The 22,595-nt window shown below is 42.9% G+C and overlaps 9 protein-coding genes across 9 annotated transcripts; 5 read left to right on the plus strand and 4 right to left on the minus strand.

The window, feature by feature from the left end:
• Nucleotides 1-364: 364 nt before the first annotated feature.
• Nucleotides 365-855, plus strand: BYT42DRAFT_489683 (protein-tyrosine phosphatase-like protein; the record flags this gene model as incomplete). The annotated part of the gene is made up of 2 exons (XM_051563950.1): nt 365-661; nt 736-855. The coding sequence occupies 2 exons, from the start codon at nt 365-367 to the stop codon at nt 853-855; spliced, it is 417 nt and encodes a 138-aa protein (XP_051427172.1).
• A 1,232-nt stretch (nt 856-2,087) lies between these two features.
• On the plus strand, nt 2,088-2,777 carry BYT42DRAFT_556123 (uncharacterized protein). Its single transcript, XM_051566743.1, has one exon. It carries the CDS (start codon nt 2,214-2,216, stop codon nt 2,760-2,762), a length of 549 nt encoding a protein of 182 aa, XP_051427173.1. The 5' UTR covers nt 2,088-2,213; the 3' UTR covers nt 2,763-2,777.
• Nucleotides 2,778-6,068, minus strand: BYT42DRAFT_556125 (uncharacterized protein). The gene is made up of 11 exons (XM_051566744.1): nt 5,827-6,068; nt 5,548-5,712; nt 5,350-5,466; nt 4,917-5,257; nt 4,226-4,802; nt 4,089-4,154; nt 3,730-3,997; nt 3,580-3,652; nt 3,389-3,480; nt 2,908-3,301; nt 2,778-2,838 (listed from the first exon to the last, which is right to left on the minus strand). The coding sequence occupies exons 1-10, from the start codon at nt 5,997-5,999 to the stop codon at nt 2,921-2,923; spliced, it is 2,253 nt and encodes a 750-aa protein (XP_051427174.1). The 5' UTR covers nt 6,000-6,068; the 3' UTR covers nt 2,778-2,838; nt 2,908-2,920.
• A 2,458-nt stretch (nt 6,069-8,526) lies between these two features.
• BYT42DRAFT_490179 (uncharacterized protein) lies at nt 8,527-9,309 on the plus strand (the record flags this gene model as incomplete). The annotated part of the gene is made up of 4 exons (XM_051563986.1): nt 8,527-8,778; nt 8,848-8,871; nt 8,940-9,076; nt 9,162-9,309. 4 exons carry the CDS (start codon nt 8,527-8,529, stop codon nt 9,307-9,309), a joined length of 561 nt encoding a protein of 186 aa, XP_051427175.1.
• A 1,479-nt stretch (nt 9,310-10,788) lies between these two features.
• On the minus strand, nt 10,789-12,056 carry BYT42DRAFT_556134 (uncharacterized protein). The gene is made up of 2 exons (XM_051566745.1): nt 11,807-12,056; nt 10,789-11,740 (listed from the first exon to the last, which is right to left on the minus strand). The coding sequence occupies exons 1-2, from the start codon at nt 11,920-11,922 to the stop codon at nt 11,176-11,178; spliced, it is 681 nt and encodes a 226-aa protein (XP_051427176.1). The 5' UTR covers nt 11,923-12,056; the 3' UTR covers nt 10,789-11,175.
• A 1,779-nt stretch (nt 12,057-13,835) lies between these two features.
• Nucleotides 13,836-15,936, plus strand: BYT42DRAFT_556139 (Endonuclease/exonuclease/phosphatase). Its single transcript, XM_051566746.1, has 6 exons — nt 13,836-14,013; nt 14,080-14,763; nt 14,827-14,851; nt 14,906-14,919; nt 14,980-15,703; nt 15,764-15,936. The coding sequence occupies exons 2-6, from the start codon at nt 14,208-14,210 to the stop codon at nt 15,849-15,851; spliced, it is 1,407 nt and encodes a 468-aa protein (XP_051427177.1). The 5' UTR covers nt 13,836-14,013; nt 14,080-14,207; the 3' UTR covers nt 15,852-15,936.
• BYT42DRAFT_641749 (uncharacterized protein) lies at nt 15,937-16,800 on the minus strand. Its single transcript, XM_051572564.1, has 3 exons — nt 16,575-16,800; nt 16,418-16,505; nt 15,937-16,337 (listed from the first exon to the last, which is right to left on the minus strand). The coding sequence occupies exons 1-3, from the start codon at nt 16,723-16,725 to the stop codon at nt 16,292-16,294; spliced, it is 285 nt and encodes a 94-aa protein (XP_051427178.1). The 5' UTR covers nt 16,726-16,800; the 3' UTR covers nt 15,937-16,291.
• Nucleotide 16,801: 1 nt separating this feature from the next.
• Nucleotides 16,802-17,663, plus strand: BYT42DRAFT_509152 (ribosomal protein L35A). Its single transcript, XM_051565128.1, has 3 exons — nt 16,802-16,970; nt 17,171-17,453; nt 17,528-17,663. The coding sequence occupies exons 1-3, from the start codon at nt 16,957-16,959 to the stop codon at nt 17,549-17,551; spliced, it is 321 nt and encodes a 106-aa protein (XP_051427179.1). The 5' UTR covers nt 16,802-16,956; the 3' UTR covers nt 17,552-17,663.
• A 578-nt stretch (nt 17,664-18,241) lies between these two features.
• On the minus strand, nt 18,242-21,248 carry BYT42DRAFT_489280 (P-loop containing nucleoside triphosphate hydrolase protein; the record flags this gene model as incomplete). Its single annotated transcript, XM_051563928.1, has 7 exons — nt 18,242-19,214; nt 19,305-19,414; nt 19,487-19,595; nt 19,663-19,825; nt 19,895-20,199; nt 20,307-20,462; nt 20,587-21,248. The coding sequence occupies 7 exons, from the start codon at nt 21,246-21,248 to the stop codon at nt 18,242-18,244; spliced, it is 2,478 nt and encodes an 825-aa protein (XP_051427180.1).
• Nucleotides 21,249-22,595: the final 1,347 nt, after the last annotated feature.

A 22,595-nucleotide genomic window follows, 5' to 3' on the forward strand; every position in this document is an offset into this window, starting at 1 on the left:
CGTTGACGTGGGTAGCTTCATTCGGTGATGAATGATTCTACATACTTATGCCAATTACTGTTGTGTAGGTGGATGTTTTTACAGTCATGTCGGCCAAACGTGCCGATGTGGAGAAAAGGGATGTTTTAGATAAACAAACTTCGTTGAGAAAAAAGTACAGAATTGATTTTGTCGGTCAGGGATTCCAGCGCAATTACGTCTTTGCAAACTGTTCCCCATATTTAAAGCTGTAAGTAGAGGAAATCTTCGAAAGCATAAGCTCATAATAATCCTGCCTATTCTATCTAGACGAGTGATTGCATACAGCATTATGTGCAACCGGCGACGGGCGGGATATTTGGTTGGAAGAGAGGTCATGACCCCCATGGGCGTCCCCAACCTGTATAAGCAGTTTTTGTTGCACTGCAAAGACGAAATCCGTCAAGCGCTCTACACATTCACCATCCCATCCAACTATCCCATCCACATCCACTGTACACAAGGCAAAGACAGGACGGGACTTGTATCTGCTCTCGTTTGTGGGATCGCCGGCGTACCGACTGAGATAATCGTCAAAGATTATGCAATGTCGCAACCAGGCTTGGCCCCTATTTATTCCGATGTGGTGAAACACGTGGTGGACGCCGGTCTCTCGAAAGATTTTGCCAATGCATTACCTGAGGTAAGTTTATGGTGTTGGCAAAATACGATGACATGGAAGTGCATGCGATTGATATTTTGTTTTTTCTTGAACAGACTATGCGTGATGTGCTCCATTTCATTGATGAGGAGTTTGGATCGATCGAAAAGTACCTTGTTTCCATTGGTTTTAGAAAGGAAGATCAGGAACGCATTCGCGAAATTATTTGCGCATGACATTCTCCAAACAATGATGGACTGTTCCTAGCAAACCTTGTGAGCCGCGATTCACTGCTTTGCAAGAACAGGAGACAAACACATTAATCAATTCCCAAAGTATAATCTATTATTTATTCCTCTTGTAATCAGAATCATAAAAAATATTTGATCAGTTAACCATGATTGAGCTCATCATTGCGAGAGAGTTTTGAAGAAAATCACTTTTAAACCATTATTCCATAAAAGATGGCAGCAATACAGTGGCGCCACGTATGCAGCTCAATTTGGCATATTATTGCATGACCCTGCTTCGATCTGAACACGACATCCCCACGCCTGTCGGCGTAAAACTTACCGTATGATTTCGATCTTTTGTCATGCGGTTATGAACCCTTTGCGTTATGTCCAAGGACTGTATAAGGATTCTGAGAACATGTAAATCGAATGTGACAGCATGTTCTTGGGACTTTTAACAGCATTGAGAGAATTATACAGTTGGTATCATCTGATAGAAAATTGGGGAAAAAACTGTTTGTTTTGATCATCACTTTTCCTCAGTTGTGCAATAAAAGATCTTACGATAACAGTCCCACAGCCACAGAAAATCATGAAGCAATATCGCGAGAACTATTCAAGACGGATCATCAGATAAAACTGCATAGCTTCAGTGTGGTTTGAACGCTTTTTCCTGACGGCAACTGTCCAGCTTGTTGGCGATATAGTTATACAACACTTGGGTCCGTGGTAGCTCAATGCTTGTATTTGCAAAGCTATTTTTACATTTTGATAGCATTTGAATGCTTTTGTATACAGGTAAATGGTAAAAGCCTCTATAGAGTGCTATTTATTTTGAACGACAAGTAAGAAAAATAGAAGACCATCCGATACAAGGGCAACATGACCTCATGTTCCCCCTTTTTTCAGCGAACATCGAAAGGTTTCGTTCCCTTTTTGTCGTAGTTTCATAACACGGCTTTGGTAAGCAAAATTTTTTGGTACCTGAATTAGCGCTGCCTATTTTGGTGCATTTAGTGGAAAATCCCGTATCATCCCATTTATCAGTGCGGGGATTTAAAAATTCGGGCAATCATACGATTTCATTGGATGAACAGATCCTTGATTTTCCGTACACGATTCAAATGACTGGGTGATAAGATTATTTGGTTGGTGGAAACTCCGAGGGTGGTTTCAGAAAATTTTCCACTATAAAAAATTCAGCCATTCAAAAAGCCTTGCATTCGTGAACGACCCTTTGTTTAAGAAACTAAAATTTTTTTTATTCCCTTTTTTACTAAAGTTATTTTGTGATCTTTGTCTCTTTTTTGTTATTTATTTCAGTAACTTCTTTTGGATGAACCCTACTTTTGCACTACCTCATGGACTCCCACGCTATGCCGGAAATTGAATTCTTACAACTGACGGCGGACGACAACGATTATATTGAGACAAACGACGATTGGGTGAACGATGGCGATTGTTGCAATTGGTTAGATGATTCTGAATGTCAAGAGAATCTCACTCATATTTGGGCTTTATCTCCCGAGGAGACCATTATTGACGCGGAGAATCATATCCACACCACCGAGATCAAAATGTTTTGTGAAGAATTGGGCGTGTTTACCGAAGAACCCGAACCGATTGATCCCACTCGCGACTACGAGGCGGAAGCGGCTCTTTTGATTGAAGAACGCAACAAGACTCGACAGAAACATATCAATCTTTCCCCTACTCCTTCGCTGCTCATGTCTTCCGGTCTTTCATCAACTGCTTCCTCATTTCATCATTTTGACGAAGACACGCCTCTCGACCACGGAGTCCCATATCTTCCGGCTTATCATCAGCCCAAGTATTATACTCATCAACATCAAACTTTCAACTACACGTGTCACCATCCCTCCACCGTTCCCGCTGATCAGTCATCCTAGTGCATTATATATACTTCCGCATTTTTTCTTTAATTTTCATTTGGATTTACATTGTCGATCTCCCTTGTAAATAATACTAGAAAGACAAAATATTAACATCAATCTTCTTCCGTTCGATATTTCTCTCAATGTCGGGGTTGTTTACATGTTGCACTTTATCAATAATTCTCTTTGGCTTCTTTGGGTAAGGTTTCTCCTTTCTTCTTGATGACGCCGAGATGGATGATTCGATCTCCCGACATGGCAACCGGATTGGAGCTTCGTCCGATGACGATGCCTCCACACGGAGCAAAGTATTCATCCACCACATTTCCGAAAATATTCTTTATACGAGCGATCAAATCTCCTTTACGTATAATCGTATTGACACCAGGATACACTTCTAGTACACCACCAGTCTTCGTGTAGATCCAAAATCCCTTGGAACAGAGAATCGTTGTCGGTGGGCTGGGAATGACGCCAGCTTCCGTCTCGTCCTCCTCGTCCATTGAAAACATATCCAAATGATCCAAAATACGCATCACCCCCACATAAGACCACTATCAATCACACTCGTTTGTGAGTTTCACAATCTCCATCTATTTCTTCTTCCATCACGCGGATCATGTCATTCTCTCGCAACTTACTTGCACGTATTGATTTTGAAACAGTTGTGGGTTACCAATTTCCACTGTGATGGCTTTGATACCTCGAGCCGATGCAGCGGATCTCAATGTACCTGTGATGTATAAAAAAAAAAAAAAAAAAAAAAAAAAAAAAAAAAAAAAAAGGTTAAAGAGAGGCGAGAATACTTGACTGGGGACAAAAATAGTTTTACCATCCTGGCCGGAATTATGCAACACGATTTGTGGCTGTTGCAAATGAGCTAGTACGGCCGAAGATGGATCGTTCTACGGCAAAAAGAGAATGAGGAGTCTTGATTCGCGTCATCTTACGATGGATAATGTAAATTCTATTTTGCACTCACCATATCGGCTCGTACATAGTACGAATTCACACGACCAAAGCTGGCGGTATGTAGATCGATCAAGTAATTGAACTGGGAAATGATCTTGTTCATCAACTGGTAACAGAACACTTGCGATGAAAACCCATCCTCTCGACCGGGGAAAAGACGATTCAGATCACGTCCGTCAGCAAATTCTCGAGTGAATTTGAGGTATCCGGTGACATTGACACAAGGGACAGCCACCACGGTGCCTCGAAGTTTTTTGACGTCAATTTCCGACACCACTCTGTTTTCGCCCCGCAAACCCCAAGAAGACATTATTAACTGAACACACTCACTCTTTTGTGTACAGCCATCCCATTTTATGTGCAACTTACCGGTGGATGCACGGTACACCATTCAGCTCGTTACCGTGAACTGCTGCTGTAATACCGACCACTGGGCTATTACGATACCAAGTCAAAGAAAGGAAAAACACGAAAAACGACCCGGTAGACATCTATCATATACTTACCCTTCTTCTGTCCCTCGACATACAATCACTGGCAATCGAACCCATTCACTGAGCCCCTGTTTTATCATTTTGATCCATGCTGTACTGATACTGTGTTTCGGAAAATCTTCAATGACAAGACGATCGCGAACCACTGGCGGAGGCACATCCGTGTCTTGATGCGCCAAAGCAAAAGCCGGTGGTTCGTACATTTGAGTGGTATCCCGTTTCAGTGTTTCGTCAATGGCGAGACCTTTGAGCACGGAAGCCAATTCGCCACCGACATCATCAAAGGAGGTAGGCATGGCACTCGCCGATGCACTTGCTTCTTTTGCTACCATTTTTTGAGCCAATTCCTGGGGAAGATTCCACAAAGGTTGGTCATCATATACTACGAGCGATCCTTTCCGACGGGGCTCACGACGACGACTGAGTGCATCCATCTCGTAAGGTGATGTAGCGGTGCGTTCAGCAGATGATCTCATCAGGGGAGTCACGCCGGCTGAAGTAGGCACACTGGAGATGCCAAAATAATCGGATACGGTCGATGCAGCTTGGCGTTTGGATTCCGTGATCTGAATAGTGACCAACGTTGCATCTGACGGTTGAAATAGCAACAAAAGGAAAAAAGGAAAACGATGGTAAGGAAGGAAGGAAAAAAAGAGAAAGGCGAAGCACAATGAGCCTTGATGGCACTTTCATTCACACTTACCCAGATCCGAGTTGCTTACGGTACCTGATTCGTCGCATGCCTGCATGACAAGGCTTGTTGGACTTGCGTCTTCATCACGCTCCACATAAAGCGTCTGTCCCGCAGATAAGACGAGCGAATGACCGTTCAAGTGATTCTCATCTAATCCCACTCTGACATGGCCTTCAATGACATAGACCAAAGCAAATGATCCAAGAATCATTTTCTTGCCCGTTTCTCCGCTTTCATTGGATACCGGTTGACCGATTTTATCAACATTGAATTGCGCGGTCCCCAGATCACGCTTCAGCATGAACTGTAAGTAAGTCACCGGAGGATGATTCACTTTGCAACTCGTGGCCCTAATCGTCAAAAAAAAAAAAGGCACGAAAAAAAAAAAAATACATCACGGTCAATAAACGAGTCGGTTTAAACCTAGTCGGTATCTTATTACCATTCACCATTCCAGCTGTAAGGAAAAAGCGGCTTAATATTGGTGGACACTTCTTCTCCTTGATGATTTAGTAAAAAAGTAGACTTGTTCCCACCCTTTGGCAAAATGACGGTCGTACTATGCAAAATGGATCATTGATGAAAATGATATAAAAAAAAACCCCCTGACGTTTCAAAAAAAAATGAACAAGGCACTTACCAATCATAACCTGGAAAGACGGGAAAGTTACAGTTGGCTTTCACGTCGTTGACACTTAGACGCCAAAAGAAGCTTTCGGTTTTATAGTTCTTCTCTGGTGGATAAATGCTGATTTCATGGGTAATCCCCAATCCATTATGCCAATACTGAGTGTGATAATCACGTCTATGCAAAAGCAAAGATATTTTTTTTTATTCAGCGAATAATCGAGTGGGAATAAAAAGAAAATGCCCAGCCAAGAGGCCGGAGTATTTGGAAGTTGGAGGTGAAGCGTCTTACTCTGGGTCAAGACAGGCGACTTTTAGCAATGTCGGTTCGGGGGAATCGGATTCCAGAATGGAGCCTTTGAGCAAGTCTGTGCTTTGGCGACTCATCTTGGGTGTAAAAAATCTAAGCAAAGGAAGAGGGAGTCCGGACCGGTGGGTGTGATCGAAATAAAGGCAAGGGCGCATTGCAAGGCAACGTGATCCCTTCCGCCTTTTCTAAACCAAGCCAAGTTTACGGTTTTTTTTGAGGCGAAATAGGCGAAAGCAATGCCCAAAAACGGTAAACCGTTCTTTTTTATATATTTCTCAGATGCACATGTATCCCTTGTTTTTCTTCCGCACTGTCGTTTTTCTTTTTTCTTTTGCCTTGTTCAAAAAGGGCTACTTCATACTTGATGGATGGGACTCGTCAAAAAAAAAAAAAGCTTGGATGCCGCGCTCGTTGGCGGAGTTTGATTTTTCAATGGCTCATTTTCCGTTCAAATTTGACAAGCAGGGAAGCTGACAAGCGGGAATAGATTGACGGACAAAAAGCTGAAATGAAACATGAATGATATCATTTTTGAGCGTGCATTGGCCCCGCCCATGATGAACGAGCGACAAGTGGTGTGTAATCCAAAAGGACAATCCTAGAATCACAAGCTAACCATTTTAAGGCATGAGAAAATCCATTTTTGCCACCAAAAAAAATACACATCCTCATACTTCACTGGCTAGTTGAGAGTATGAGACGCAAACCAGCCGACAGCTCATCCGAATGATGTCATTGACCCTGTCTGTATACAGGTGAATCATGCCGATGGTGTCAAAGATACAAAACATGAAATTCTTTTTGTGGATTAAAAATGACTCCAGGCAATGCTGCTTCTGTTGCTTGTTGCCTGCTAAAATGTAGATCAGTCCATTATGTGATACTGAATGAAAGACTATTCAAGTGGCAGAAGCAGGTGAGAAAAAAAAAAGGACAGGGTTGCTTTTGGAAAGAGAGAAAAAATGCAAACGGCGACGCACCGAGCGATTGCCCAGCGGCAAATGAAATGGTTTTCTTGTGTTCATCGGACTTTAAATCCTTGCTCGCACCAGAATCACGTGAAGCTGCGAATATTGGCTTGCTTTGTGTGTGTATATGTGTGAATGGATTTTTTTTTTTTTCTTTCCCACCTTCACCCTTTTTTTTTTATTCTTCTTTCTTTTTCTCTCTCTCTTTTTTTTTTTTTTTTTCTCTTTATGTTCCTTTACCCTTAAGTTTGCTTTGTTCCTTTGTATACATATTTTATTTGATTTCTCTCTATTTTTTCACTTTAGCTTTTTCCAATTATCCGCATATTTTACACATTTTATACATATCATATACACACATTTTATTCATGACATGCAGCCAGTACATTCCATGGACTTCTGCCTTCTGTCAAAATACGATGATTTATTCACAGACATATTCCTGGATGCCCTTTACCTCTGGTTTGATACCACCAAGATGAACAACGATCATCGACGCCCACGGATACCATGTCAAAAAGTCCTCGATATCATTCAACGAGATATTCTGGGTAAAGGAAAACTTAACGATGCGGTTGCTGAGTTATTAGCGTAAGTTTTTTTTTTTTTTTCTGTGTTCTTTTTTTTTCACAAAAAGGCCATGGGGGGTTCGGGCGGAATACTTTTTCTTCTGCGACTGTGGTGGGTTTCTTTTACTTGAATTTTTTTTGGGGGGCCGGCTTTACTACAGGAAGACAAGGAACGGATGCCGAATCGATTTGCATATTTGTTTGATTGATTCGCCCTCTGACAACGCGGGCTATCGGAAGAAAAAGCAAAAAGTTTTTTGGCGGATGATTCCCTTTTCGTTCTTCTCCTTTGACATGGCATGATCTGGCTTGCTTTCCGTTTTCCCTTCTCGTTTTCTTCCTTCCGTCATCATGATTCGGCTCAAACTGGTATTTACGAATTATCGAATTTTTTGTGGACTTTGGATCATCCGGTGACGCATTCACCACCGACGGTTTTTTCCCCCTGACAAGCACCAATCACCAATATCGGTTCCGGTAACCGTTGCACAGCGACCGGTCTACAAAGAGTGGGAAAAAAGAGGGAAATATGGATGTGATCATCTTTTTTCGTCAAGCTGTAAGCATACTGGTTCAAATGATGACACGGGCGGAAACCAAGGTGTGACACGAGGTCATGATTTGGTGGTTTGGGCGCCTCCACTTTAGTACCGTGTAACGTTCACATCATCCCACACCATTTCGATTCAACTTTTTGGCTCTTCAAGCTTTTCACCCAAAGACACAACGAAACAGATGGAAAAAAAAAGTGCTGTACGACAGGAAGGAGGGAAACGAGAACAATTTACCGATATTTGACGCGCCTTATTGTTTTCTTTTTGTTTGGGTGTTCCTTTATTTGGTTTTTTGTTATTCTGGGCAATGGGGGAATGATCGGATGAGGATTGTTTATCTTTTTTTTTATGTCAATTTTTCTTTTTCTTTTTCATTTGAGAATGATATACTCACATTTTTGGACAACGCATCCCTTTTTTAGCATGGATTATTTTCGCCACTACCTTGCCTCGAAAACCGCTAAACAACAACAAGAATTTGTGCAACACATGAAACGTTATCTGTATATGTAAGAACGAGCATGACTCATCCTTGAAACAAATGACTCTTTCGGCCTTGCTGAATTTTTTTGCTTTTTCGTTATTAGGTATATGCCCAATGCAGGCTTTGAAATTGGCGACACACGACGATACAGCAATAATGGCCGAAGGGTGGAGGCTTGCTTGATAGCGACCAAGGACTGGCATGTCGGTGATGAAATGCGGTTATTGACGGGCATGATTGCGTGTCTTGATCCAAAACAGGATGCCGAATTGAAAAAAGGAAATCGCGATATCAGTGTCATGTGGTCATCGAGAAAAGGTTGCAATTGTCTGTTCCTTGGTCCGGCGCGATTTGTGAATGTAAGTGCCCACCACGTCCACACACCGCAGGTTGATTTGAGGTCTCACTGTTTTTTCTTTTTTTCTTAGCATGACTGCGATTCCAATTGCAAGGTATGTTTACTTGGGAAAAGGGGATGATTGATTGGTTCAATGACTTGGAGCTAATGTATGCGACCCAGTTTATTGCTTCAGGACAAAATACCATCACCTTTAAAGTCATCAAGGAAATTAAATGTGGCGAAGAATTAACCTCGTTCTATGGTAAACACTACTTTGGTGAAAACAACTGCGAATGTCGATGTGTCACATGCGAACGGTAAGCATCACGCAATCCTAGGACAAAAGAAGTCAACGTGGCATACTGATGTTTTCTTTTTTGATACTTTTTTGTTTGCGAAAAGGCGCAGTACCGGTTACTTTGCATCGCCCGATAAGCCTGTCGCAGAAGAATATATTACCAGCAAAAGTGGAAGAAGAAGCACGCGAAAAAGGAAATCGGCTTTCTACGAAGGTAATTTTTTTTCATGCACCCCATCTGAGGTAGGGTGACCGGACACTCATGATTTCTATTTATCATCATAGATTATGTTACATCACGATCAAGGCCGTCCAAACGTTCTTCCGTGGAAATTGAAACGAAAACGGCCGTGGATGTCTGCGCCACGGTAAAAACAGAAAAGACAGAAACCGAAGAGAATCTACCCAAAATATCCAGTCCCCTTGCCGATCCAACCGAGCAAGCCCCACGGCCTATGGTAATGCGGATCGGGTTTTTATGCGGCACGGAGTCGCCCGAAATTCATCCTCAAGAGATGCATGAAGATGTGGAAGTGAAATCCGCTTCATCCGCAGGTTCCGACTGTCCGTTGGATGTGCTTTGCAATGCGGTGATGGATGCGGAATATATGAAAGTGGCACCTGAAATGGCCAAACAAGAAGGGATTACCGTCATTGTGAGTCCGGAAATTCATCGTGATGCCACCACCCGAATCGGTCGACGAAGCAGTGATACCCATCTCGTCAATGGACTTCGAGAAGGCACCCCTAATTCGTCGTTTTCAAGCGTTGAATTCTCCTCCTCCACGGATGATGCGAAAGCGGATTCGGCGGTCGGATTGTCTCCTCGTTTCAGAGAGTGCGAAGTCAAGGAAGAAGATCTTCCCATGAACGATCACTGGAAACGTGATATGGACGAATTATTTGACGAAGGCGTGTCAGATATGGACGATCTATTTGACGATGTATCCGATCTTTCCTCGGTATGCAGCACCGAACTCTCCACTTGGTCCGATTCCGAACCGTCATCCGAAGCGCCTTCAGCGCCTTCTTCCCCGAAAATCAGAAAAGCCAAGAAAGAGCGAGGCGACAGCAACAAAGAATTGTGCTGTATTGCATGTGGACGTACACTTCGACGCGAGGAAATCTCGGAACAAGTAGGCTCGGATGTGTCATTGACGAATGAGTTGGCGACGTGGACGTGGAGCCCCAGTGCAATATTCACTGACTGGCGTCCTAAACGATGTCCTCGATGTGAACGACATTTTACCATCTTCCGACAAGAATGGCCGCATCGTAAAGTCAAGAAACCGCGGAAAAAGAAGACCAAAAAGGATTCACAACGTTCCACTAGTCCTAAATCTGGAAAACTCAAATCGATGACTGAACCTTCTTCTTCATCCGCCAAGTCGTCCCGCAAACCTGAATCTTCCAAAGATCGGCCTCTGATGCCAATGAAAGAAGAGCCACTTGAAGAACTCAATTTCCAGCCGGATGATTTGCAAGATTCCACCTATATTCCCCCCCTCACCCCTTCTTCCGAATACTTCAACGACGGTGATGATGATGACGATGACGAGTATCTCGCTTAAAAATGAAAACACTGCCTCATGTACATATCCATTCTATTTCGACTCTTGTTCTTTTTCCCGCGGTGGAGCGACACGTTTTCCTTTCACTCCATTTATCTTTCAATATTTCCACACTTTGCCTCGCCCTACTTACACCACCCTACTACCTCATTTATTTCCTTTTTTTTTTTTTTTTTTTTTTTACTGTTGTCAAAAAGTTTCGCTCTACTTGTTTTTTCTTTGCTTTCGGTTATTGTACAATATTTCAAAAAAGTCCGTTGTTGTTTGTGTTTTTCGTTATTCCATCGTAGTCTAATCACGTTTGTTATTGTATGTATCTTGTATGAAAATGTAATTTGCTTTCATCTTTTCTTTTCACGTGTACTTGTTCATCTTTGAATCCATGAGGGTTTGATTTCCGATGTCATTTTCTGTTTCCGCTTGTTTTGCCCTTTTTCCAGCCTTGAAATAAGTCCAAAAGTAGTAGAGTTTAAAGCAAATGAAAACAAAAAATGGCGGAGCAGAAAAATGATTCTTTTTTATTGCACATGTACAATCTAGGGTGGTTTTATTTGTTCAACACGGCCCATTTCTTAACTTGGGATGTGACAAGATTTTTGACATCGCAATCTTTTTCTTCCACTGTGACATGACCGGGAAGTTTATCATCAAGAATCGAATAGGCCGAATACTGTAAAACGAAGAAATCGAGTTGACATTTTCCAAAGCTCCAGCCTTCGTCATCGACGCGAACACAGCCATTATGCTTCTTGCCGTCGGGTAGCTTAACGCCGTCGAGTTCCTTGATATAAAGCTTGGTGCCTGGTTTCAGATCATTGCTTGCAACGCTCACCCACGGAACCAATGGGTTGTTTTCCTCACTGCCAAAGCCATAGGGAGCCTTTTTACGATCGACTTTCATGAATGTATCATCACCGCTGTCAAGGTTGACCATGATTCCATTTTTCAGCAAACCGGTGCCTTCCATTTGGAATTTCTCGTAGGTGGTCTTTGAAACTTTGGCAATGGTGTCACCATGTTTTGTCTTGAGTTTCTTGGTTTTTGATCCGCTCAATGTGACAATTTTGCCATTGTTGGTCATGTCCTTGTCACCCTCTTTCGGTATCCAGTATCTACAGCGTGTAATGTATTTAGGCTCTCTTGATTCTTGTTATTTCGTTAACCACTTTTTGACTTACTGTGTCAGAGTCGCTTTCTTGTAGCAGCTTTTCAGTTTTCTTTTGGCAAGTGGGACGGCGAGGGATGATGTCACCATGAGGGCCATCAGTATGTACACGAGAAGAACCAGCTTCATGATAGAAAAAAAAAGAGATTGCGATTGAGACCTGCTCTTGAATGAGAAATAAAAAAAAAGATTGGGGTATATCTATGGGTTTTGGAAAAAAAAAAAAAGATCGGTTGGGTGAATATACTGATTGCAGGAAAAGTTACTTGTTTTTTTCATTATGTTGCCACTATTTATACTTATGTTGTCATGACAGAGATCTTGTTTTCATTCGACTGCCCCTGGATCTCATTATTTCTATTGTATCACCGTTGCCACCGATTACTAATTAATCTCGGCGTGGTCAGAAAAAAAGGAGAACCGTTCTCTGTAAAAAAAAAAACATAATCTGGATAGGAACCGAGCACAGTAGCACAGAAATGGCTGTACAGTTCAAGGTCCCGTCACCCTTTTTTGATTTTTTTTTTATGTACCTGATTGGCAATTAAGGCACCACGGTCAATGAATCCCTTGGGGCTTTGGCTGACCAAATAGGCACAATTTACTGCCATGCTGAACTTTATTTTACAGAAGCGTAGTAGAATTGCAGAATTGATCCGTCTAAAAAGCAGCCTCTTGCTTGCTTGGTACTCTTGGACCATTTTGCGGATTTATTTTTTTTCAACGGACATGTGGTTCATGCAATCGATATATACATGTTATCTTTTGAAGCAATCTGCCCGTCGTACAGAAGAAATGAGACTCCATCTGAATGGTGGCCGTTTGGTAACATGACCTTTTTCGAGCAAATCGCTGGATAAAATTAAATCACACAGAGAACCAAATGCTAATTTTTTCAGGAACTACAAAATCATTACAGTTGCTAACAAATGAATTGCATGCTTCGGCTCAGGTACAAGCTACATCAGCAAATTCAATAGCAAGAACCTAAAGTGTTCAACGATTTTTTTTATAAGCATGCTGCGCATCTTTCAATCCCGCTTTATTCAATTTGCCATTTTTATCAATTTTTTCCTGGCCAAAATGAAAAAAATTGGCATGAAAAAAGCGGGGAATATAAAATCCAATAAAAAGTTCCACCAATGAGCTGCTTTACAAAAATAAACTTATGGAGCGATTCATTTGATCCAAGCTGTCCTATTCGATAATGTGTTTATAACCTTCTCTACCAAGACTTGGACATCCAGATCCCGAGCCCTTGATGTCTATTCTCCGTACCAACCTTCCAACATAACACAAACGAGCCCACTGGATCTTTTGCGTTACCGGAACCGGATCTCGGAAGCCAATGGATACACTAGCAACCGTTGAGTCCGCTACACGGTATGGCAAACCAACATGCCATGGCATCTCTTGTCGCGTCACCCTACTCAGTGCCTCAGCTAGTTAATTCATACAGCATGCCCATTTAGAATGTAATTTGGCTGGATGTATCGTCACCAATTACAACAGAAAAAATGGTAATAGTTTTTGCCTTTATTGAACCATGAAGGATTCAAGAGCTTAGTGGCTTATTTATTGACATGCTTGGCCACCCAATTTGTTTAATGAGGCTGTGCTGGCCAACTTGACAGAGTCTGTGTCATTGAGCAACAGCACCGGACTCGCTATTTCTGCTACACAACATGAGTGTCACTGTCAAGACTTTCTAGCGCCTTCCGCCGCTCCTATGCCGCGTCTTTCAAATCTTGTGTCATCCAACTTATTCCTCCGGCTTCTTTCCACATACAAGGCCGCCAAACCATTCCATCCGCGTCAGCCGTTAAGCAAAGAGCAATAGAGCAATAGATTAGGAAACGTTACGCGATGTTTGGCTTTTTTTTTGAGCATCAGTGACTGGAAATATAGTAGACCTTTAGCCAAGTTGGCAACATTGGATGCATAGAGGTTGAAATACACATATAAGGGAATAACAATCGCCCATGTCCATAATGAGTCTGTTATGCAGATCAATGGCTTGAATTTCCAGAGGAACTGGGAGCGTAAAATTCGGCAAAATGCATACCGGTATTTGTGACTTGCTCTTGCTCTTGCTCGACATCTTCCCTCAATGCTGTCATTGTTGATCGATCCTTCATAATGCGAATACTGAGCTGGAACATTAATGGATTGGCAACGACATTGCAATATTATCCATGGTCAGAGACGAAATCGTACAAAGTAGGCCTCTTTTTATTGCTTGATCGCAACTCTCTCTTTTTTTTGTTCTTATTGTGCTTCATACAGAATCTCCTTGACGCTTTGAATGCAGACATTATATGGCAAGTCTTTAGGCATGTTGTACGAGCAGTGAATGTTAAGAAGTATGCAGCTTGCAGGAAATCAAATGTCAACGATCGAAACTGACGCGGGAGATGGGCATGGTTCCCGGCTATGATGGCTATTTCTCGTTCTCCGAAGCTAAACGCGGTTACTCTGGAGTAGCCGTTTATGTAAAAAACACAATCATACCCAAGTGGACAGAAGAAGGGATTACCGGAGTACGGAATAAGCGTGTTCACGATCCGGAAATGGACCAGTTTCTCGCCACCTTAAAGACAGACCCAGCCGCACTGGATGCCGAAGGCCGATGTATTATTATGGATTTGAATGAATTCATCTTGTTCAACATCTATTTCCCGCACGCTGGGGAAGATCGACAAATCTACAAGATGGATTTTCATCAATGCGTTCGTAAACGGATTGACGATTATCTCAAACAAGGAAGACAAGTGGTCCTTGTGGGCGATGTTAACGCGGCGCATGAAGAAATCGATCACTGTGATCCAAAGAAAAGCATGAAAGAAAATAATATTACTGACTTTAAGGATCTGCCTCATCGAAGGTGGGTGGACCAGATCATTGCCCCCAAAGGGCCTTTGATTGACATGGGCCGCTTTTATCATCCTGGCCGGCGGGGAATGTATACATGTAAGCTTCAAGGGGTGCTTTTTTCAAACATTAAAAGATAACTGACATTGGGTGATTTCACAGGTTGGAACACGAGATTGAATGCAAGGTATGTTTTCCTGTTATGATCAACAGCATAATTTGGAGTTAACATACATTCTAGGCCTGCGAATTTCGGTAATGCCGCCTTGCTAGGATAGGATACCACCAAAAACGTCACTGATCGGCTTGATTTAGGCACTCGCATTGATTATGTTCTGGCTTCTGAGGAATTGAAAAAATGGTTCAAGTATTCTGACATTCAGCCTGATATCATCGGATCGGATCACTGTCCGGTATATGCGGATTTCTTGGACGAAAGACGAGTGGATGATGACGGAACCATCGAAAAGCTGGACGAGAAAATGATTTCCAAGAATATCGAGTTTTCGGCCCTGCTTGCCAAGAACTTTCCCGAATTTTCAAACAAGCAAAAAAAGCTGTCCTTCTTTTTCGGCAAGCAGGCTCAAAAGCCTTCAGACACCAATACACCTTCACCTGCGTCTTCGGACACATCGCCATCTTCTGCCGTGCAAAGTCCTTCCCCAATACCCACCACTCACGCACCTGCTACTCATCCCTCATCTGTGCCCAGTCCAGTCCTAAATCGAAAGCGTAAATCGACAGCCGTGTCTCCCGGGAGTCAAAAAGTTTTCAGATCCTTCTTTGTTCAATCGTCTCAGGAATCATCGCAACAGTTGCCCAAGGAAACCGAATCGTCCCAGGAAGATGCGGAGGAAAATATCGATATTGATTCGCTTATCAATGAAGCCCAAGTTCGCCAAGAAGCCAAGCAAATTTGGAATTCGATGTTTGTGCCACCAAGCGCGCCTCGTTGTCGTGTTCACAACGAGCCGTGCAAAGAACTGAAAGTGAACAAAAAAGGACCCAATCAGGGACGCCGCTTCTATATATGCTCAAGGTATTTGATGCGATGAACCAGTCCTACTTTATTAGCTTTAACTGAAATCACGGAACTTAGGCCTGTGGGACCAGAAGATGGACCGGTTGAACAATTTCGATGCAACTTTTTCCAATGGAAGCATGAGCGGACCCACGATGATAAATAAGGAATTAGCCCTCCATGTATACAATCTTTTCAGGTTGATTAGGAATACTTCCAGCAAAAACTATCCATGCACATTCATCTTCCGTATTCTTGCTTTTTTTTATTGCTATTACAACTTTTGAATATTGTGATGACATGATCCGTTGATGAAAAAAGAAAAAAGAGTGGACAGACGATTATAGTATGCTGTGGTTGGTGACCTGCGTGTCTAAAAATTGCATAGCATGGAATTCGATCGACAAATACCGTAGAGCTACACATGGTCTTTCTAATGCGTCATTTGGAAGCCGAGATGGTATTTTTTATGTATGCTGTACATGTGCTTCTTTGTCCTTTTCGGTGAATATTTCTCTCGATGAGCAAATCCAAAATTAAAAGCCGCCAGCGGCTATTTTCTGTAATTTACAGGCTTGTTGAATGTGGGCTGCTGAGCAAACAAGATTAGCAGCATTCTTCTGAAGCGAAACACAGACAAAGTGCAGCCAAGCTATGTGAAGAAAAAAACAAGGTGAATCGAGTGGAGGAAAGGAGGATTGTAGACAACTTGATCTACTTTATTGTACTTACCAACCCCAGCAGCAAGCGTCTTTAGATCTCGAGGGTGTTTGATGAACAACGACTGTTTGTGGTGGTGGTGTGGGTTGATAGTAGAATGCTAGAAAGCTCTCAGGTTAAATCAGCTGATGCTTGTACAGAGATAAGAGGGTACTTGGCAATGTCTTACCATTTTGATTATACGGTGACGATGCTGACATAGTGTCATAGTAAGGTGAGGGGTGGCTGGGATCCACCGCTTGATTCTGTCCGTTGAAACATAATCGTGGAGGAACGGGAGCCGATATGTGACGCTGACTGTGAAGCTTATCCTTCCCCATCGTCAGAAAAGGGATACAAAAAGAGTGTACTTTTTGTTTGCACGAATAAATATGGTGTCGAGAGTCAAGTGGAGTTCAGAAAAAAATAACCCAGAACAGGCCGCCATGACCCGTTTTCGATGGCGCAGAGGGCGGGCGGGGTTTCAATAAGGTCCGGAGTGGGAGTGCACGTCCCGATCAAGCTCATACAGACATAGGACCTTTCTTTCATCCTCACCTTATCGTTTAGACATGGTAGCTACTCGGTAAGTATAGAGAAACAGTCATTGGGAGACGGATGGATTGTATAAAGTGTATATGGAGTGAAACAAGATGATCGATGCATCGGTTGGCATCATGACGGATGCATGGATCGTTCTTGAGAGTATAGCATTCTGAAGTAACCCAGTCACCCAAAAGGTTGATCAACATTTGACTAATGAGCTTGTTTGTCTGTATGATATAGTCTGTACAGCAAGGGCCGCGTTTTGGGTTACGAGCGTGCTAAGCGCAACCAGAACCCCAACACCTCTCTCATCCAAATTGAGGGTGTCCAGACCACCAAGGATGCTCAATTCTACCTTGGCAAGCGCATTGCTTACGTCTACCGTGCCCAAAAGGCCGTCAACGGTTCCAAGATCCGTGTCATCTGGGGTCGCATTGCCCGCACTCACGGTACCAACGGTGTCGTCAAGGCCCGTTTCCGCAACAACTTGCCCCCCAAGACCTTTGGTGCCAGCGTCCGCGTTGTACGTATCATTTTGACAGTTTGAGGCATATCTAATAATTTGATGAATGCTAACCTTTTTTTTCTCTTTTCTAGATGCTTTATCCTTCCAACATCTAAATTTGCTGAAAGATAACGATGAACGTCCTTCTTTTTTCCACCGCGAGTTGGATGGGTTCTTTTTTCTTGATTGAAAAATAAAAAATCGCTCCTCCACCTCTATTGTACCAAACTAGCGATGTACCGTCGTTTTACATGTTCTGTTAATGTCTTGTGCTCATCCTTATAGTTGGTTGCCATCCTTGATGGACGCAAATGTGAGTAATGGTGGCAGAGGACAGAATTTGCTATTTCTCCTCGTGGGCAGTAAGGAGATAAAAGATATGAGATGAGGGCACGGATGTGTTGGGCTTTTTTCTTTGGGAAATCTTTTCATCCTGTAATGATGAGAATCTATTCTCTTATCCAACAATCTCAATCGACTACTTTAATAACTTGAAGGAAACATGCTTCCAGTTAGCTAACAAAAGAGTTGCAAAGTGGATGGCTCCTTTCTTAATTCATCAAGGTGTGGAATTGTATGCTATGGATTAACGCTGATCAATATATCCAACACACTTGAATAGTATGTAGCCATCTTCTGCTGTTCCATGGAGATATCAAGTGCGCAGTGCCATTCTACATCAAAAGTGCAGGAGTATAGCAGGATGTTTCCTTGTTCTCGTTTTCATATCTTATCCTGCATTGGGGAACCAATGTGTTTCTGGAATGGGGGTAAAATGATGATTCATTCAAGAAAATGCTATACAGTTACATTTCGACTTGGGTGACCGTGTGATTAATACGGTCTCGGAGTGCTTCAATGGCAGCTATCTTTCGTTCCAGGATTTCCTCGAGATCGTACAGATACTTTCGGAATTGCTCGCTGCTTTTCGCTTTTTGCCGCATCGCTGAGATATCCATGTGTGCATTATCGCCTAGTGGATCCTCATCGGCAAAATCTTGAGAGCACGATAAATCCAGCGAAATATTGGCGACGAGCTTGGTCTCCTTCTTGGTGCATTCGGTCACCTCTCGGATTTCGGCACGATGGAACTTGACAAACTCTTCCATCTGCACATGGTCAAACTGTGGCAATCCGTTCGTGGTGCCACTATTTAATGCTTTGGCGGTCGTAGAGGGAATAGGTGCCTGAAACGTGGATGACTGCATCGAATAATCCATGGCTAGACTGCTTCGTCGAGAAGATGCGGAATAGATGGGTGATTGAGGTGTAGAAACTGGGCTGTATGGCGATGTGTAAGATGGTGGTTCGTTTATCGGTCCCCGATCAGGGATGGTCGATGAACTCCACTTTCCGGTACTGGACAACCCCAATGCTTCCAGATCTTTCGGTAGTGGCATGGATTGCCGCGTCGATGGGACATGATGGTATGCGGGAGAATGAATCGGTTTATGTGAGGGCGAAATCATGGTATTGGATCGAATAAATGCGTCTTGTTCATGCGGGAAATCCACATCGAAAATATCTTCCTCGTCTGCATTGAAGGTATCATCATCAAGGATATCAGAGTCACCATGGCTGCGAAGCTCGTCGTTGGAATCTTCTTGCATGTATCGGGTATCGTAATCTTCATTAAAGTCTTCGTCATCCTCATCCTCATCTCCCGCTGAGGTATCCATCATCCACGGTGTATCCTCTTCATCGGCATTATTACCAGAACTACTGCTGGTTTTTTCCATTTGCGATCTTCGATCACGTTCTCCTTTTAGTTCTTTTACACTACCAGTCATCAACAGAAAAAAACATCAGTCTTCATTATTTATCCTTTCAAGAGCGCCCCCCGCCGCCCCTTTCTCTCATCGACTTTACCGATCAGCGTATCGTAGCGTATTCAGTGTATGCTCACTGTTGGAATGACCTGGTGAAATTGTAGCGATCATACACGTTCGGGAATTGCCGACAAACGAATCTTTAAGGACCTGTCACACAAAACAAACTCGTCAAAATACGGATGACATGATGATGCTCTTGTTTCCACTTTTTTTTTTTACCTGAGTCAGTTTACTCTGTCTAAACGGCGTGTGACGTTTATCCTGATCCAAAGCACGAATACACTCTTTCAGAGCCAAAAGACTTTTGTTAATCTCAGCGCCTTCCATTCTACAAAAAAGAAAAGGGTTAGTCTTCTCTTCTATTCTCACACAGAAATGTGTACTCCTTCAATTACCTTGTTTTAGCATCCGCTTCGCCTCGATCGGCACCACGTTCTGAACCGGCCAGGTCAATGAAACTTAGTTTGCCGTGGATCCGCTTTCTGTTCGTCTTGGGTTTTAGCAGAATTTGTAGTACAGCATGCGATCGAGAAGAACTGTCGTTGGCTCCCGTGGTACCTACCCCCCAATCCACCATTTAGCTCTTATGCCGACGAATGCGAGGAAATTTCTCAGCTCCCACCCTACCTGTACTTCGCACTTGACTCCCGTATTCAAAAACCTGGATCAACTTATCCACATTGTCAATAGGAAATTCTTTTAAACCCGCGATGATCACATTGTGTTTGCCGTCTTCACGTGCGAATAGCCGTTTGCGATTGTTTAGAAGATCGTACAGCTGTCCCTGATAAATCTCGTAAAGACCGATCCACGCTGACAAGTGGTTATTTTCGGGTTTTCGAAGTAAAGTGAAGATGTCCCTTGCTGCCATGATGTAGAGACCGTGCTTCGGATCGAGCATTGTAAATGTTTTACCAGATCCCGTCTGACCACTGCATAGAAAATGATGAGTCGTTCAATTCCTTTCAAGATACATTTTTTTTACCCGTCCAAAATGGTGCTTTTCGGATAAGGTTGAGCCGCTTAAGATACCACTTACTAGGCAAAACAGGTGGCTTTCCCGCCCTGAAAGATGTATTTGACAAGCGGCAAGGCCGTTCTTTCATAGACATTGGCATTTTTTGTGTCGGCGTCGAAGACATCGTCAAAGGTAAAGGTATGCTGTTCGATGTAGCGCGACAAGTCCAGTTTCAATCTATCGAGGTGAAATGAGTCAAAAGTAAAGCCCTGAGAAAAAAAAAAAAAAAAAAAAAAAAAAAAAAAAAAGACCGAAAACTGGACAGCGAGTGACACAAGAACGCCCCGGGGTAATAACTTACTTTGGTTCGTTGATTTGAATGCTTCGTGTACCAATGGTAGGAGCAATGTCCTTTTCGCCTTTTTCAGACTCTTTGTGGTTCAAGGGTCGTTTTCGGACACACACACGGATTTTCTGGTTAAGATCGCTCAATGCATGATGCTGGCTACTGGCTGCCACGGCGGAGTTAGTCGCTAGTTTAAACAGGCCACTGTTGGACCGAGATTTGGTGGCAGAAGCAGAAAGCGGAACACCGTAAGCGTCCAAAAGAGGCGCGGAGGCCCTGTAATTTCTGGTTTGCGATTCTTCATCCGAGGATTCGTTGCTGTCATTGTGGGTGAAACTTTGATCCAGGTAAAGTGACCGACGAAGTTCGGGTTTGCGATCCCGTACCGAGGACCGTAATGCTGTCAAGTCCAATCGTGATGCGTCCGACATGGTACGATTGCGTGTACGAACCTTATCAATTGGTGCTACCGTTTTGCTGGGGGTCACTGACTGGGTGGCAATGACGCTTTGTCTCCTTGTGCGAGCGTAGCGACTGTTATCCACTGTGGGAGAGGCTGTTTGTAGCTGTGGCAACCGGCTACTGAAAGTGCTGGGCGAAGTGGGCGAAGGTGACGGGTGGTCGTTGTAAGCAAGTTTGCTGGAAAATATTTGCGGTTGTCGCAACCCACTGGTCATGGTGGAAGCGGATGTCATGATATGAAGACGACCTGGGTTGGCTTCTTTCCGCAGCATTTGGATCAATCCAAAAATTTTCTTTCGGTCGGCAGAGTCGGTGATGCCCAGTTGTGCATAATCTTGAACAGACAACTATTGGGAGTCAGCCACATTACAAGAGATGAGGGTCCGAAGCAGCAACAACTCAACAAAGACCTCCCATGACGGTTGTGTGAACGATGGAAAAAAAACCCTACCTGAGCTAAACTCTGTAAATGCGTGATGCCATGGGTGGAAAAACTGTTTCAATAAAGACAATGGCTCGTGAAAAAACGGTCAATCAGGTTAAAGATCGATACTCACGTAGGATAGAACTATACAAGCAAAAATTCAAACGCGAATGAACAATCTGATTGTCACCTTTTCCAAGTAACTTGTAACGTTTCAATTCCCGTAACAAAATTTACCTGATCCAGCTCATGCTTACGCAAGGTTTCGAGAAATACAGAAGCACTCATCAGGTTCAATGATGGCGAATAGAAAAGCTCAGGAACTTGTCAAGTGTCTTCATCAAAAAATTAACAATTTGCGTCGGGGATCAAAGCTTTTTTTGTTTGCGAATACCCAGAAACGCTAAAAGCATATGACGTCAGAAAAACCTTGACGGACAGGAGCAATGTCCATCAGGTGTTCATGGTTGTCTATGGTTGTTATAGAAGCGATACGATGTGTGAAAGTAGTGATAAATCAGCCGCGTCTATCGAGCACTGTGCCGTAAGCTGGCATTTCTCTTTTTTTTTTTCGGAGATCCGCGAAGACTATTTTATCATAAATCACAGTGGAAGGCAAAGAGATTTTATCAAACCAATATATGCTGGATGGTTAACGGTTACCGTAACTCGAAATTCTCGTTTATATAACTACATATTGAACCAGTTGCGCTCTATTTTTGTACAAAGTTAACACACGAGCCGATTCGAAGTTTTTTGCAGAATAGTCCGTTTCTCGTTCCTGTCAAAAAGACATACACATCGCTATCTTTAAGGTCCAGAAAACACATGATATTTTCATTACTAATGCAGCTTATTCAAACAACATCATCATCCTTCAGCTCTTGTCTGCGAATTGGTGAGGGAAAGGACGTCGAGGTTAATAGCAACCTTCCAGTAAAGAAAAAAGGTTGAACTTCCTATCTTCTTTCACCCTCACTTTACCTTTTTCTGTTCCTCCAGTCTTTATCTTCTGTCTTTGATTTTCTTTCTCTTTTTTACTGTTGTGCACATTTCGAAATTTTCCTTGAGCCTTGCTTTTGGTTTTTGGCACTACAGAGATAGTTCTTTTTTTTTATTGTTGTTTTGTGTGATCAAG

This window comes from Radiomyces spectabilis, assembly GCF_025331425.1.
Source record: "Radiomyces spectabilis strain NRRL 2753 chromosome Unknown BYT42scaffold_2, whole genome shotgun sequence".
In the NCBI taxonomy this organism is placed as follows: domain Eukaryota; kingdom Fungi; phylum Mucoromycota; class Mucoromycetes; order Mucorales; family Radiomycetaceae; genus Radiomyces; species Radiomyces spectabilis.